The sequence below is a fragment of the Natator depressus genome, chromosome 14 (genome assembly GCF_965152275.1).
Source record: "Natator depressus isolate rNatDep1 chromosome 14, rNatDep2.hap1, whole genome shotgun sequence".
In the NCBI taxonomy this organism is placed as follows: Eukaryota; Metazoa; Chordata; order Testudines; family Cheloniidae; genus Natator; species Natator depressus.
Window position 1 is genome coordinate 14,158,142 of NC_134247.1, and position 14,961 is coordinate 14,173,102.

The 14,961-nt window shown below is 49.5% G+C and overlaps 1 protein-coding gene across 1 annotated transcript in view; it reads right to left on the bottom strand.

The window, feature by feature from the left end:
- Positions 1–2,200: 2,200 nt before the first annotated feature.
- GRIN2C (glutamate ionotropic receptor NMDA type subunit 2C) overlaps positions 2,201–14,961 on the bottom strand; it is a 46,958-nt gene continuing 34,197 nt past the window's right edge. Inside the window, exons 8-13 of the mRNA XM_074971033.1 lie at positions 12,484–12,609; positions 10,042–10,271; positions 8,642–8,802; positions 6,809–6,996; positions 5,455–5,687; positions 2,201–4,435 (exon numbers count right to left, since the gene is read on the bottom strand). Of these exons, the coding sequence (XP_074827134.1) occupies positions 2,864–4,435; positions 5,455–5,687; positions 6,809–6,996; positions 8,642–8,802; positions 10,042–10,271; positions 12,484–12,609 (2,510 nt within the window). The 3' untranslated portion in view covers positions 2,201–2,863. The remainder of the gene's footprint in view (positions 4,436–5,454; positions 5,688–6,808; positions 6,997–8,641; positions 8,803–10,041; positions 10,272–12,483; positions 12,610–14,961) is intronic.

Consider the following 14,961-nt stretch of genomic DNA (forward strand, 5'->3'; position numbering starts at 1 on the left):
ACCTAGCAAACAATACCAAACAGAACATCTCCTCTTGGCTTCAGTGTGTGTGTACCTTCTTCTGGCTCAGTAGCTGTACCCAAGGGCAGTTAATGAAGTGCTGTTTACTCCTGTTTCAGGTCGTAGGGGAGGGAGTGCAGCACAGCCTGGAGAAAGGAACATAGGCTAGAGCAGGCAGAGAGCTCAGGCCCTCTGCCCTCAGCCAGAGTTCAATTGCCAGCGATGATTATTTAATTCCATGTCCCATAAATCCTAGAGGCTCGTATTAATCCTGTACTTTTCCTTCACAGCACTGAATTTGTCTGCACATTAGTTCCCTGAGCTAATTTCATTTTGTTGTATTTAACTGGCCGTAGGCTCAGGTAGGAGAACAAGTGCAGGGCCCACAAGTTCCCAGTCACTACCCCGGCATTTTGACACGTGTGTTTACTGGAGAAGGGGCGGGGTGGGGAAGAGACACGCTTGATTTACCTGACTGGGGCTCTGTAAATCCCTTGCTAAGAGGGCACATGCTCACACCGATGCATGGCATAAAAAAAGCCCACCTCCGTCCATGCAGACATCAAGCCACACCCCTCCAGGGGAAGGATTCCTTACAGTTCCCTTTGCCTGACAGACAGATCAGCAAGAGAAAAATAAATTGGTGTGATTCTGAATGTTCCCCACGTTTTTGAAAGCAGCTGCACTCCAGTCGAGGAGTGGGAGCTAGGACTCCTGGGTTCTAATCCCACCTCTGCCAGTGACTTCCTGTGACACCCCCCTCTCTGCCCAGGAAAGGGCACCAGGATCAAGTGCTGAAGAGGGCTAAGTAGTAGCTGCATTTATTATGTCCAGGAAGATGAGTTGGGCTCCTTGTGCAGTTGCTGTGCTGAGAAGCCTGCCTGCTAGTTGCCGTAGATACAACATTTGAGGTTAGTACACGAGCCACACGGAGGCAGGGATGAGACTAGGCCTGAAGCATCTTCATTCCAGCAGCAGCCCCCAGGCAGGGCAGCAGCCGTGATCTCTTTCCGCACAAAACCCCTCTCTGTTCTTTTGCCAGAGTTGGGTTTCTCTGCTCCCGTTACACACAGGACTGGGGGAGGTGGCAGCTCAGCAAGAGAAGGCAAATGAGGAAACACATTCGTCAGGCCAAGCCTTGGCTATCTTGTGACAGTAAATGAAAAATTAGCAGGTAGGTGATGTCTCCTCCTGAGGCCTTTGATCCTGCTGTGACTATAATGAGACCAAGTGACTGAACACAAGGGAGTTAATAGAAATAAGATACAGAATAGCAAAGGGCTTTTTCTAAACACTTTGGAGTTAAATTAAATACACTTCTGATTTCTATTCAACAGCTCAACTCTCCTCGCATCAAGCTTTGTTTGGGTGTGAAAAAAGGCCAGGCAGTGCCTGGACTGAATTATCATGTTAACCAAACATGGGCAAATAGACTGTGCCTGTGAGGATTTACACGGAGTTAAAAACCCATCCATCAGCGAGTGTAGCATCTCCAGAGGAGTTCCCCTCAGGGCAGATTTACCAAGTGAGCCCAGATCTGGCAAGTCGCACCCAGCAACACTATTGCACAGCTTATAGGCGCCAACTCCATGGGTGCTCCAGGGCTGGAGCACACTCTCCCCCGCCCCCCCCCCCCCAGCAATCCCCCCCTACATTAGCTCCTCCCCCAGCACCTCCTGCCCACCCGTGATCAGCTGTTCAGCCCCGTGCAGAAGGGGCTGGGGAGGAGCCAGGGTGGGGCACACTCGGAGCAGGGGACGGAGCCGGGGCAGAGCACCCGCTGACAACTCAAAGACAGCACCTCTGGCACAGCTACCACATCATATCCCACTTACCACTTCACACACACCCTCCCCCAGGAAACCATAGACTTTATCCCTGCTCCTGAAAGTCAGTGGAGGTAGGTGCAGGCCCAAGGGCCTGGCGGGAGAGACTCATGTGCAGGATTCTAGTCGGAGCCTCAGCTTGTGTGCATGAGTAAACCAGAGTAAATCCACTGATTTCAATAGAACTCAGCTGATTTCACAAGCTGAGAATCTGACTCATTTACTTAACCATTTGCAGGTCTTCCGGATGAAAAGGCGGCTCTCTGCATGTTAGATATCAATAGAAACCTTGGCAAAAATAACCCTGAGTTTGGTTCAGAATGATGGCAGAATTAGAGAAATAAGATTTAAAACGTCTCTTTAATCACCTGGGCATGGCATTGTGACTTTTTGCTTTAAGAAACCAACATGTGAAGGAAAGTCTTGAAACTATCCTAGGGAATGTGGGTGTTCCTGTCCCTGGTGTGGTCCCCATTCATTAGCGGACCATATAAAGCAGTGCAGCTTTAGAAGCCGGACAGTCACAGTTGTGGGGTGGGGAGCAGGGCTGGAAGATGTGCCCATCTTTTCACAGAGAGCAGAGCTGTTGGCATGCGCCCCAAGTTCACTGGAACCAAAAATAAATGATTGACATTGTACTGGATACTTTATAGCGAGCCACAGATGACTGTGAGCATTTCAATTGGACAAGACACAACCAAGAGCATCGCACTGCCCATGCGAAGTCACAGTGCCCAGGAAATGGAAGACTTCAGAATTCACACATTAAAGTGCCTTCTACAGTTAGGTTTGTGCCCCGTATCAAATAGCTGTGGCTTTATTATTTTTTGGTCCATCAGTAGCTGAGGAAATGGGAAAAGATCTTCCTGCTGGTGCCAAAGAGCAGGGGAAACTCATGGACAGATTTGAGAGCCTCCCTTATGGGATCAATCCCCAGGAGTCACACCTGAATCTGTTATCTCCAGATGGTGTGTGACAGCAGTAACGTGGATATAGGCCAAGTAACGATAGCCCTAACCCTGCCCCCCTCTCTACCCTCACACCTCGGACTCAAGGCTAGAGATTCGTCTCCAGGACCGGGCAGCACAAGGACTGTTCATTCTCTGGGCTGCCAGGAGGTCCCTCCTCTCCGTATTGACCATCTGGAGGAAGGACGGCTCCGCTCTGCTTCGCTCTGTACAGTCTCTGTACACGCTGTCAAAGTACATGGTCCTCCGGCTGTCCTCCTGGACCAAGTAGTCCCTGCTCCTGGGTGCCCAGGGAGCCCGAGTGACACAGCTCTGGCTGGTCCTGGAGTGTTCGCAGAGCGGGGGAGGCCCCTGGTAAAGCCGCCCCAAGTACATGGGCAGGTTCATATAGGAGTTCATGTAGGCGTACTGTTTGTGCACCACGGTGGAGGAGGCCCGGTGCACGCCAGTGGCGTTCTGCAGGCACGCCTCCCCGTAAGAGGGCAGCCTCGCCGCCTGAGAGTGCAGGAACCGCTGGGCTTTCCAAGGGAGTCTGGAGTTTGCCTCCACACGTTTTCTGTTGCACATAGCACTGGACCTGAGGGCTTCCATGGGATAGTACATTGGTGTCTGCCTCAGTGCCACACCAGCTTTGGGGAAGAGATCTGGCACATCCCCTCGGGTGGAAGACTTGCCGTCGTATCTCCGGATGCCTAGGGAACGGTACTTCTCGTTCTGCTCCCAGGCAGACCTCAGCAGGCTGGCTCTTCTGTTCAGCTTTTCCTTGCCCAGAAAAGGTAGCTCCACTGGTTCTGGTTCCTTGAACACAGTAACTAAGCGTCTGCAAGGCCTGTCGGCTTTTGAGAAGGAGCCATTCATGCAGTCGGGAGGCAAGAAAGGGCTCTTCTCGGAAGTGGAGAACAGCTTTGCCAGCTGGGCTGGGTCCCTGTGTCCTCCTTCCCCATACACCAGGTGGACATTTGGTGGAAGCTTCTCCTTTCCCTCTCCCCTGGACACAGGGTGCTTGTGCTCTTTGTAGATGTCTGGGAGGGGAAGCTCCCTTTGAGTTTTCAGTGGTGAGAGGGGAGTGCTCAAGTGGTTTCCCAGGGGCATGTGGCTCCCAAAATGGGATGGAGGCATGGTCCTCACCAGGAGGTGCGGAAAGCCACCCACGGTGGAACCTGGAAGAACTTTATCCCCAGAATAGCTTCCTCTAAACTTTAGGGGGTGAAGTACTGGAGGTTGCTCATTTACCGCCCTCCAGTTTTCATTAGCTGGCAGCCTGGAATCCACAAAGGGCTGTTGGGGAGCAGGGATGGGTGGTGGAACAGCCCTCTGGGCACAGTCCCTCCCAAGCTTCTCTGTTGCAGCCACATTGGAGGAGTAGGGTGGCCTGTTGGACACACTGGTGTTCTGGACAACAAGCTGAGGAGTTCTAAGGGAGAACGTGGTCTGGAGGTTTTCACTCCGGTTTGTCCAGTTCTCGATGGTGCGCGTGGCATTCTCAAGGGAGCTCCCAACACTGGCTGTTGACACCATGTCCTTGGCAGCCTGCAGCATCTTCAGCACATTGGCTTGGGCAGAGTTAGCGGTGACGTCGGGAGTGCGAACACGAACAGGGCTCTCCAGATTCTGGACTCCACTGAAACAGCTATAAATGCCCTGAAAAGCAGAGAGAAAAAGTGGCCAGAGCAACCCTGAGTGCAGGGGACACAGGGAGGGAGATGAAGAATAATAAATCAGTGCGCCTTGGGTCCTGGGAAGGGATGAGCCAGGGCAATCCCTCATGTACAAGCTCCATGTTCATGCAGGATAAAGCAGATAAATACTACAGAACAATGATAAACATCCATAGTTGAGATGGAGAGCAGCCCAGGACTGGCCTGAGATCACATTGCTGTAGGCCAGGAATATCGTCTACTGTGCCAAGATCTCTGCATTACTTCCAAACACCATGATTCCAAACATCTTCCCTTTTTAGAATAGTTTCCTCCCACTAGTGACCTAGCGGACTCATCTCCAGAACAAGCGCTTTGATCATCAGTGGAACTTGAGGGCAGAGAACCATCCATCCCCGGCCAACAAGCATACCTCCACGATGGTGCTCTAGAGTTCCTCCTGCCTAGACAAACCCAGAACTTAGTCTTTCCCTCAGTTCTCCCATTCACTCATCAGCCTCGCTTTGAACAGCACACCCATTAACTTTGGTTTCACACCAGATGAGGTGAGAGCTTGCTGGAGCACAAGCCATATACTAAATTCAAGGCATTTCATGTGCGATAAGCTGTCTTGGCTTGGGAATGTGAAAGTGACAAGGCCAGGAACTGGTGCATCCATTCATTATTCATTTCCTTGGTGCGCTTTTAATTGGTGCTCGATTGTTTCATGTGAATTTAGGGCTGGGAAAAGGCTCCCATCAGAGAACCCCACAGCCCTTCAGACAAGAGGCTTGTTTTTATCCACAGAACACTGACACTGTGTGGGCAGCACAAGCTTCCTCCCTCCTGCCATATTCTGATCAGTAACCTAGAGGCAAAATACTCAGCATCCCATTACCAGACATATCCCCTCAGCCCTTACTCCTGGTGACAAACTAGCCCCTCCTGAATAAATAAGATCAATAAAGAGTGACTTAGGGGGAACATGATCACGTAGTGGAAACATGTTGGGAAAGCACTTACCCTGCTTATGGCCAGAAGGAAGTCAAGTTTGTGCGACTTGGGGACAGAGTGGCGTAGTTTCCAATACACCAGGTGCTCCCAGGCAAAGACCAGCAGGCTCAACCCCATGGCCACCAACAGCATGTAGAAGACCCCAGCCATGTTGTCAATGTCTAGCTTGCTGCTCATCACCTCATTCTTCTCATTCTGGCAGATCCCCGACAGCCACACGGTCTCCAGTTTCTGGGTTTCCCCTGGGAAACAGTTACACACAGAGGGACAGACTGAGATTCTAGTCAGGAGCTTCCTGTGCCCCTGCAGCGTGAGGGACCAACCCTCTCACTTCACAGTCTAATGTCTACATTGTTTTAGGAGCAGAAAAAAAATCCACTGCATCCCAGAAGTTATTAATAGAATTGTCCTCTATTCAGCCTTTAGGATTTCTCCCCAGTTTGTGCCTTCACCAAACTCTCCTGGATTTGGACATGTGATACCCTTTTTCCGACTTCTTAATTTCTTCCCCTTCACGCCCATCTCTTCTCCCCATAATTCCCTTCCTCTGTCCTGATCTGCCTCTTTCCCCCCTCTCCTCCCCTCCTTAACTCTGTTACATTTTACTCCTGAATGTCCTGCTCCTCTCCCCCGCCCATGCCTTTATACTTTGCACACAGATCACTTAAGATCTCAAAGCTGCCAGGAGAGGTTTATTGCCTATTAGTGGGAAGAGAGAGATTGCAGAGAGAATAATGTCCAGGAGGGGCTGGGCCCGATTGAACGTTAACCACAAACAACCTGACAGAGAAGAACAGCTTTCTGAATACTTCTTGATGCTTCCCCTAATGCACAGCGCAGACTACAGACTGACTGCTTGACTACACAGAGTCCAGCTGGGGCTTCCTAAAGTACCAGGAGACCAAGAGATTCAAAGTTGCATGCCATAGATGACTTCCATGTGGCAGGCGGAGGAGAAAGCTAGGGCCAGGATTCCCAGATGGTTTACATTTACACCAGCTGAGGATCTGGCCCCTAGATTACAGGGATGGAGCCCTAGATGTCTGGGTTAATTCGCAACATATGTGCTGGTTTTGATGGACTGTCTGATCCTCTTCCAGTTTTAACAGATAAATACATTGTAAAATAAAACAGCAGCATGTTTGTGCGAGAGAAAGACAGGAGAGGAAAATGGAAGATCAAGCAAGTAAGGGAAGGTGAGAGATAGGAGAGCCACCTTTGTGCGTGTCTGATTCTTGGGTAACGCAGTTTCCCCAGCTTTGCAAGGAAAGAAGTACAAGAAGGGAAGGGCTAGGCTAACACTGTCACCCAGTCAGAGGAGGGACACCGCTCCCCAGGGCTGAGCAGGGAAAGAAATACCCACCATCTCCCAGGAACTGCAGAAGGGCCAAGTCAATCGGCCTCTTCCACTTGGAATCCTTCTGCAGAGCAATGCCATAGCCGGTGGTAGCAAAGACCTTCCCACTGCCGATGGTCACCAGCTTGCAGCCCTCGTCCTTGCCAGCCATGTAATTCAGCACAGCGGCATCGTAGATAAAGGCGTCCAGCTTCCTGGAATCAAGCAGAGAGAGTTCAGGGCAAGGACGGCAACAGAGGAGATGGGAAGGGAGCGGCTGGGGCAGGGAAAGGATAAGGAGATACCAGGAAGGGAAGAAACAGAGTATCCAGAGAGCTTTGGATTCAACATCTCATCTCAAACAGCCAGGGAGGAAACTTGGATGCTTCCCTTTCTAAACAAGGAGGAGCTGCTGATGGTATTGAGGCTCAGCAGCTATATTGTCAAGAAGCCCAGACTCAACTAGAGTGTGGGCTCCCAATGCCCCAAATGGGAGAAGGCTACCCCCAACAAAATGCTTTCCTCAGGCCAATATAATTTTAAAGGGAGTGACATATCTATACAGATCACTTTGCACACCAATGAAAGGCAGCCATCTCTGGCAGCTGTTTAACATCACAGAGCAACACTATACAACAATTTAGGACACAAAGTGAGGGGAAAAAACCCTCTCCTCCATTGAAATTGAAGAGGTGATCTAGGGGATGTCTACACTGTAATCAGAGATATGACGGCAGTATGTGTAGACATACCCCGACGCTAGCTTTGATCTGGCTAGTTTGAAGAACAATCATAATGAAGCCGTGGGAGTAAGGGCCAGCTGGTAGAGTTACATACCCAAGGTCCCAGGCAGACTTGTACAGTCATTGTGTCATGGCTTCACTGCTATCGTTATTCAGGGGAGATAGATCAAAGTTAACTTGGGTGTGTCTATCTGTGCTGCAGTCACACCTCTGACGGCAGTGTAGACATATCCTCAGCTGAACAGCCTGTAATCGTCAGAGGCCTGGTCTACACTAGACAATTAGGTCGGTTTAACTATAGCGGTCAGGGGTGTAAAAAAGCCACACCCCTGAGCAGCATAATTCACGTGACCAAAGTCCCAGTGTAGACAGCGCTAGGTCAACGGAAGAATTCTTCTGTCGACCAAGCTACTGCCTCTCGGGGAAGTGGATTACCTATGCTGATGGGAAAACCCTGCATCTTGGCATAGGTGGTGTCTGCACTGAAACGCTGAAGTGGTACAGCAGTGCCGCTGTGTAGACAAGCCTGAGCTAAAATTTGGCAGCCTGTGCTCATGAGAAGAGCTATAGGCTCAGTAAGGACCACAAGCGGTCAGGACCTCAGTCTGCCCTCTCATCTGGCAGTGCTGGGAGGGAATATGTACTCAGGAGATTACTCAAAGAGAGGGTGGATTTCTTACCTGATGTGTCTCTCTCTCTCACCCCCTAGCTTCCTACCTGCTCATCCCCTTTGAAAGCTAAACGCTCTTATGCAAAGGGATGGGGCATTCTTAAATTACTTGATTTGCTATCGAAAACGCACACACACCAGGTGCTGGATGGAGATCTTGGGACAGCTCCTTCTTTACTTCTGTGGAGCTCCACCCCTTCACAGCAGCGGAGGACTTGGCCCTGTATGCTTGTGTTAGGTGGTGGGAGCTCTTAGCTGGAGCAGTCTCCTAAAGTCAGGCAAGTTTATCTGACTTAATCTCCATCCCCCCATGTTTCTGATCATGTAAATACAGAATGACAGTCCCTTCCTGCCCCAGCCCAGGCATTTGGGGGTAGAAGCCTGCGCACGCTCCAGCTATGGAGGCGCACTCCTGTTTCAGAAGAGTTGCTCTTAAGGGAGACGTACCCCATTTTGAGGCTGGTCAGGGCGTCTTCCACCGAGCGCTGGTTGTATTTCACCATGTGCGTGTGCATATCTGGATAGTTGCTCCGAATGTTTCTCTCCGTGCTGCCATTGGGAACGGTGCCGAAGCGGAACGGGGGATACTGCTCCTGGGGCCTCTGGAACTAGAACGGCAATCACCATGAACAATAATCAAGTGCCTGGTCCAACACACAAGCCCAGCACTGTGCTCCAGGCCTCCTCCTGGATTTTCCACTTAGCCCAGTGATAGAACCAGGCTGTGTTTTCACCCTCACCTTGAGCCCAGCTTCCACTCCATTTCTATCCCTTCTATCTATTCCCACCTTGTCACTATCAACCTGTATCAGCACCAGCACTGGCTGAAAAGTGGGATGATGCTGCCACAAAAAGTTTCCCACTTTGTCAAAATTAGTTTGATTTGGCCAAAGTGGCACAAGTCCATGGGAGAGCTGGGAATCAAACCCAGGCCTCGTGACCCTTGGTCCCACACACCCTAGCCACTGAGTGTAGGAACCCTGTTTCCTGGCACTTGCCCCCCAAAGGCATTAGATTTATTAATAGGTGTTCCTAGCTGGAGGCCTGCCTGTGCTCCGTTAGCAAGAGCCTGGCTTAGTGGGGAGGAGAAAGGGACACACAGGAGAGCTACTGGGTCCACTTCTACCACAGCACACAAGCATCTCCTATTGACCTCTGTGGGCAATACCTGTATGCTGTGGTGGGCACACAAGTCAGGTTCTGCATTAGAATGTTGCTCCCCCTTCTCTGCTCTGTTCTTTGGTTTCAGTCTCTCTCTGCTGATCACTCTGCTAGCTCTCCATCTTGGTTTCTCCCAGGTTACTTCTCTCAGCCTCTTTTCTGTTCCTTCCCCTTCCGCTCCACACTCCAACCATTCAGTCTTCAAGTCTGTTCAACCTTAGGCAAAGGAGTTCTCCCCTCCCTCAAGACTGTGATTTCATTAAACTCCTCATCTTCAACATAACCACCATTGGAATAGTGCCCTAACCCCATCCACTTGCCTTACCCTCTCAGCGCACACTTATCCCACCATATTCATCCTGCCCAGGATGTACACCATGGGCTCCCAGTCCCTCTCTGCCGTGGAGGGATGTCACAGCTGTCAGACTGAGGCACACACATTCAGAGTAAGCAATAACCACCCTTAATGGATTCTACACATTGCTCCTTATTGTTGGTATCCACCAGCAATCCATGCTATGGAAGTCTGACTTGTTCAGAAGGCAAAGTAGGTTAGCTCTCTTCAGTCCTTACTTGGTTAACCTAATGTACTCACCCTACCCACTGTGTGTGTTCTATACCCAGCCATGGTTATCCCCCCATGCTTCCCTCCCAAACTGTGGTTATTTTCTGCAAGCCCTCCTCACCTTCTTGTCACTCAGCCCAGAGACGGTGTCGATATATTGCTCCTGGATCATAAAGGCTGCCAGGTTAGCTGTGTAACTGGCCAGGAAGATCACTGCGAAGAAGGCCCAGATCAGCACCATGATCTTACTTGTGGTGCCTTTTGGATTCTCAATGGGCACCGAGTTATTAAAGACCAGGGCCCACAGCAGCCAGACAGATTTGCCAATGGTGAAGGAGGGCCCGCCGGACTCTGGGAGGAGAAAAGGAGAGAGGCTTTGGGTAGCTTGGAATGAACTTGGGCCTTTTGATAAGCAACACGTCTCTCCAACCTCAGGCATGCTGCTGTCCCAACTTATGTTTCCTGGAAAATGACTAGGGACGATTCCTCCTGCCTTTTAGCCCTGAGCTGTGGATAAATGGGCTTTCCAGTTATGCTGCTGCCATTTTACACTTGTAACTCACCACCAAACAACGTGGTCCCGGGTTTGCTTTTGGGGAAAGTTATTTTTTTTTCTTCCTTAATTCCTGCATTCATTGGTGGGTTCGGTATATGGAGAGAGGAAGTATTGCCTGAAGCCCAGACACCACAAACAGGGTAACCCTTTCTGGGCCCACATCCTACCCCTAACATGGAGCAGGTGAGTCTGGCTGTGTTTCAGGGACCTTCAAATGACTGTCAGAGATTCCCTATTAATGTAAAGATCTACCTGCTTTATTGAGTGGAGCCAATTAAAAGCTGGCTGTGCACCTAAAACTAAAATATCTCAGGGCCATGTCCCAACAAGCACCGGTTCTGTCTTAACAGGAGTTGGTCTGAACACGGAGCTTCTCCCAACATGCTCGTGCTGAGATGCTCTGTGTCTGTCCCGACATCTAATCTGTTGTAGATATTGCTATAGCGCCAGTCCTTGCAGCATCCAGGCACTGAGTCTTATAGAAAACCTGGTAGAGATTCTTTGGTGCTTGTTTTCTTCCAAAGTCCTGGTAAGAAAGAGAGAAGAATCTTGCCAGGACAGGGTATGTGGCCTAGGCAGGTTCTGGCTGGGCTGTGAAGGAAATCTGCCAGACCCATATCTGGTGAGGCTCCAAGACTGGCCTTCAGCACAGAGACAGAGACCTATTACATAGCAGCTTTTCTGACTTCACCTTCAGAAATAGCGGGATGGTTGCTGGAGATAGTGGAATGGAAATGCATTTTGCTGCCCCACCAGCTCCCAACAATGTACCAAAAAATTAAAACTGGGGGAAAGAAGGAGACAAAATGAGAAATGAGGCACGAGATTCAAGAACAAACCAGCGCTCTCTGGTGAGAGGATTGGAGCGGCAGGGTTCTGGCTGGCTGAGTTCTGCTGGAGCCTTTGTTCTATTTTTAGCTTTCATCTTCCAAATGATTGTGTATTTTTACTGTGGGCTCTAGGCTATTCTCTCCTGGAAGATACCAGCTTCCTTCTGACTCTCTTCTTTCCTCCCAGTGTCTGATCCCTGACTGAACGGCAAACCCTCCAAGGTCGACACTGAGAAACTGTCGAGGGTCTCTGAAACTAGAGCAGGGAGAGGTTTGGTCCTGGAGTGCACAGGGGAGTCATTGATGCTGCTTCAAGAAGCATTTTCATTATGCACCTGTCAGGATAGATATGCTTTAACGAACATTCATCAAGGGCAAAGATGGTACCCTGGCCTGGGGCTGACAGCTCCTCAAAACAAATGTGAGAAAAATCTTCTCCCCAGCTAGCTCGGATGTGGGAGCTCTTAGCTAGAGCAGACAGCATAGTAATAGGCTGATTGGTCCTGCTGGTGACAGCCACCGCGGGTCTGGAAGAAATTGGATTCACTAGATGGTCACAATGGACCCTTCTGGCCTTGGAATTTATGAACCTATGTCCACAATGGACATTGGCAAAAATCCCATGTCAACTTGAAGTGGCCCGAGGAATCTCCAGCTGGCATCCTGTATTGCAGAGCAATCGGGGAGGGGATGGAAGCATGTGCACAGTTAGGGGGAGGGGTATTTTATGGCTTTTCAGTTCCCCATGTTGATGTTGAAGTGGAAGACACTGGAGGCACCATTTTGGTACCTGGTGCTAGGCAAAGAGGCCCTGCTGAGGAAAGGAAGACTCCCCCAATAACAGAGGCTGGGGAGTGGATGAGGACCTGCTGATGGAGGTTGGGGTCTGCTTTGCAAAGGCTGAAGCTCTGCTGAAAGAGGCTGGGAATCAGTTTCCACACACCCTGCTCACTTTAACCCATGGATATGGCTGGAAACATGACCCTGGGATGAGCCCATGCTTCCCCAGGACATGAGGGGCTGTAAGAATCCAGACCCGTTCCCATGGAATTATTATGGTGCCTTCACTCTCATAAAGCAGGGCTCATCAAGGGCAAAGGGGAGGGGAGGGGTGCTTATGACAAAGGGCACCATCCCATTGCACAACATTTGCTCATAGTTCCTTTAAGCAACTTACTTTTTCCGCTGGTTAGATTCTGGTTGTAGCCAACGGGGCTGAAATATTCAAACATGAAGACAGTGATGGCAACCACAGTGAGACACATCACGAACATCATCACCCACACCGCTGGGCTGTAGGGCTCTGCAAGGCAAGAGGGAGGCAGTCAACTCCAGCTGTGCTGCACCTGGCCACATGCGTGTGTCACTGTAGGCGACTGGACCCTCCCACCGAGTAATACAGCAGGACCCAAACCTAGAGGCTAAGGGAAAAACCCCCTCAAGCTTCACGCAGGATCATGCGACCCTATAGAAACAGATATACCCTTCCCAGCACAATACATTTGTGGTGATCCTATTAGTGCCCTTGGATCTAAAGGGCATCGGGATTACACTGAAAGATGCCCGATAGCTACTGGGTGTCCTCATCTACAGACTGAGCACACGCTAAATAGTCCTGTCTTGCTATTTATTAAGTAACTCAGAGTGGGAGAAAGAGGGAAGTAAAAGGGAGAGTCTCACTCACAAAAAGAGCTAAATTCAGACCTGATGTAAGCAGGTTGAGAAATTAGCCAAGGGGGGCTGGGAGAGAGAGAAACCAGCCGTGTAAAACCGTCATGAAAATTTACCAGCCCAAGCACGAAATCTACTCACCTGCCCTGACATAATATAGTGACAGAGGAAAAACTAATGAGACATTACTCACCTATCAAAAAGTTTTCAAGTAGTATCCACCCCCGGTAACAGGTCTATGTTTATTTGTAGTAGTATTGTTAAGGCCCTACTTCATTTGCGATATTGTGGATCCCGCAATATTAGGCTTCCGCTGCAATTTGACAGTGAGCGGCCAGGGCAGCTGATGGCAGAAAATAGTGGGAAAATATTTGCGGTAATAAGGTCCATTATTACTTTTCCATGATTTTCCATGGCTTCTCCCAACTCAGCTGCAATTTTTGGACAATCATCCTGTGATTCAAGTAGGGCCTTAAGTATTGTTTATTATTTGTGTTACTATAGGACCTAGGAGCCCTACTCAAGGGCCAGGGTCCCATTGTGCTAGGTGCTGTACAAAGACAGAACAAAAGGAGTTCACAATCTAAGATTAATCTGAGTGGAATAGAATCTTGCAAGGCTGAGGTTAGAACTGGGTGAACATTGCAAACATATGTCCATGAATATTTGTTTTGAATAAATGATGCATTCAGAGACAGTGTTCACATCCTGTTTGTGTTCATTTTCTCATCAGTGAATGAGCTTCCAGGCAAGAACATTTGTGGAAACAAAACATTTTAAGTGGATATTGCAGAACATTAGCGAAAAGTGAATTTTGAAGTTGTAATCACGAGTATTCACTCCAAAAACCTGATCCTAAGAGTTACTTTAATCCAGCCAGGGAACAGAAACATGCCGTGTAACCTACATGTCCAGTCAAAACAGCTCAGGAAGCCAATACTTGGAAGGAATTGCTCTCACACCAGCTGCAGATTGAGAATGATTATTTGCAGAAATTGTTCAGGAAAGAGTTCCAGACAAATCAGCAATCTCGTGGCTGAAAAATTCACCAACAGAAAAAGGGGCAAAATACATCAGATACCTTATTAAATTTACTGAGCCAGGGCAGAGATATATAGAGATATGCGTTACCTAGGGAGGTGGTGAAATCTCCTTCGTTAGAAGTTTTTAAGGTCAGGCTTGACAAAGCCCTGGCTGGGATGATTTAGTTGGGGATTGGTCCTGCTTTGAGCAGGGGGTTGGACTAGATGACCTCCTGAGGGCCCTTCCAACCCTGATATTCTATGAGAGAGGGAGAGGCAAAAAGGAACAGAGAGAGGGAGAGAACGGGATGTGGAGAAAGAACAAGGCAGACACAAAAGACGACACAATTAATTGATCTTTAAATATTCATGGTAAATAGGCCCAATGGCCTGTGATGGGATGTTAGATGGGGTGGGATCTGAGTTACTACAGAGAATTCTTTGCTGGATATCTGGCTGGTGAATCTTGCCCATATGCTCAGGGTTTAGCTGATCGCCATATTTGGGGTCGGGAAGGAATTTTCCTCCAGGGCAGATTGGAAGAGGCCCTGGAGGTTTTTCGCCTTCCTGTGTAGCATGGGGCACGGGTCACTTGCTGGAGGATTCTTTGCTCCTTGAAGTCTTTAAACCACGATCTGACGACCTCAATAGCTCAGACATAGGTGAGGTTTTTCGCAGGAGTGGGTGGGTGAGATTCTGTGGCCTGCGTTGTGCAGGAGGTCAGACTAGATGATCATAATGGTCCCTTCTGACCTTCATATCTATGAATCTAAGAGGAGACACTAAGAGAGGGACAGAGAGACAAAGACATCAAGAAGGCAGGAAGAGGTGTGAACAGAAAGAGGCACTCAAGGCAGAGAGAGACCAAGTGGAAGAGACAGTGGCAGTTGCTGGGTGACAGCAGCAAACACCCAGAATGATAGAGCTCTGTCATTAAAGGGCAGGCTGAAGGATGGGATTAA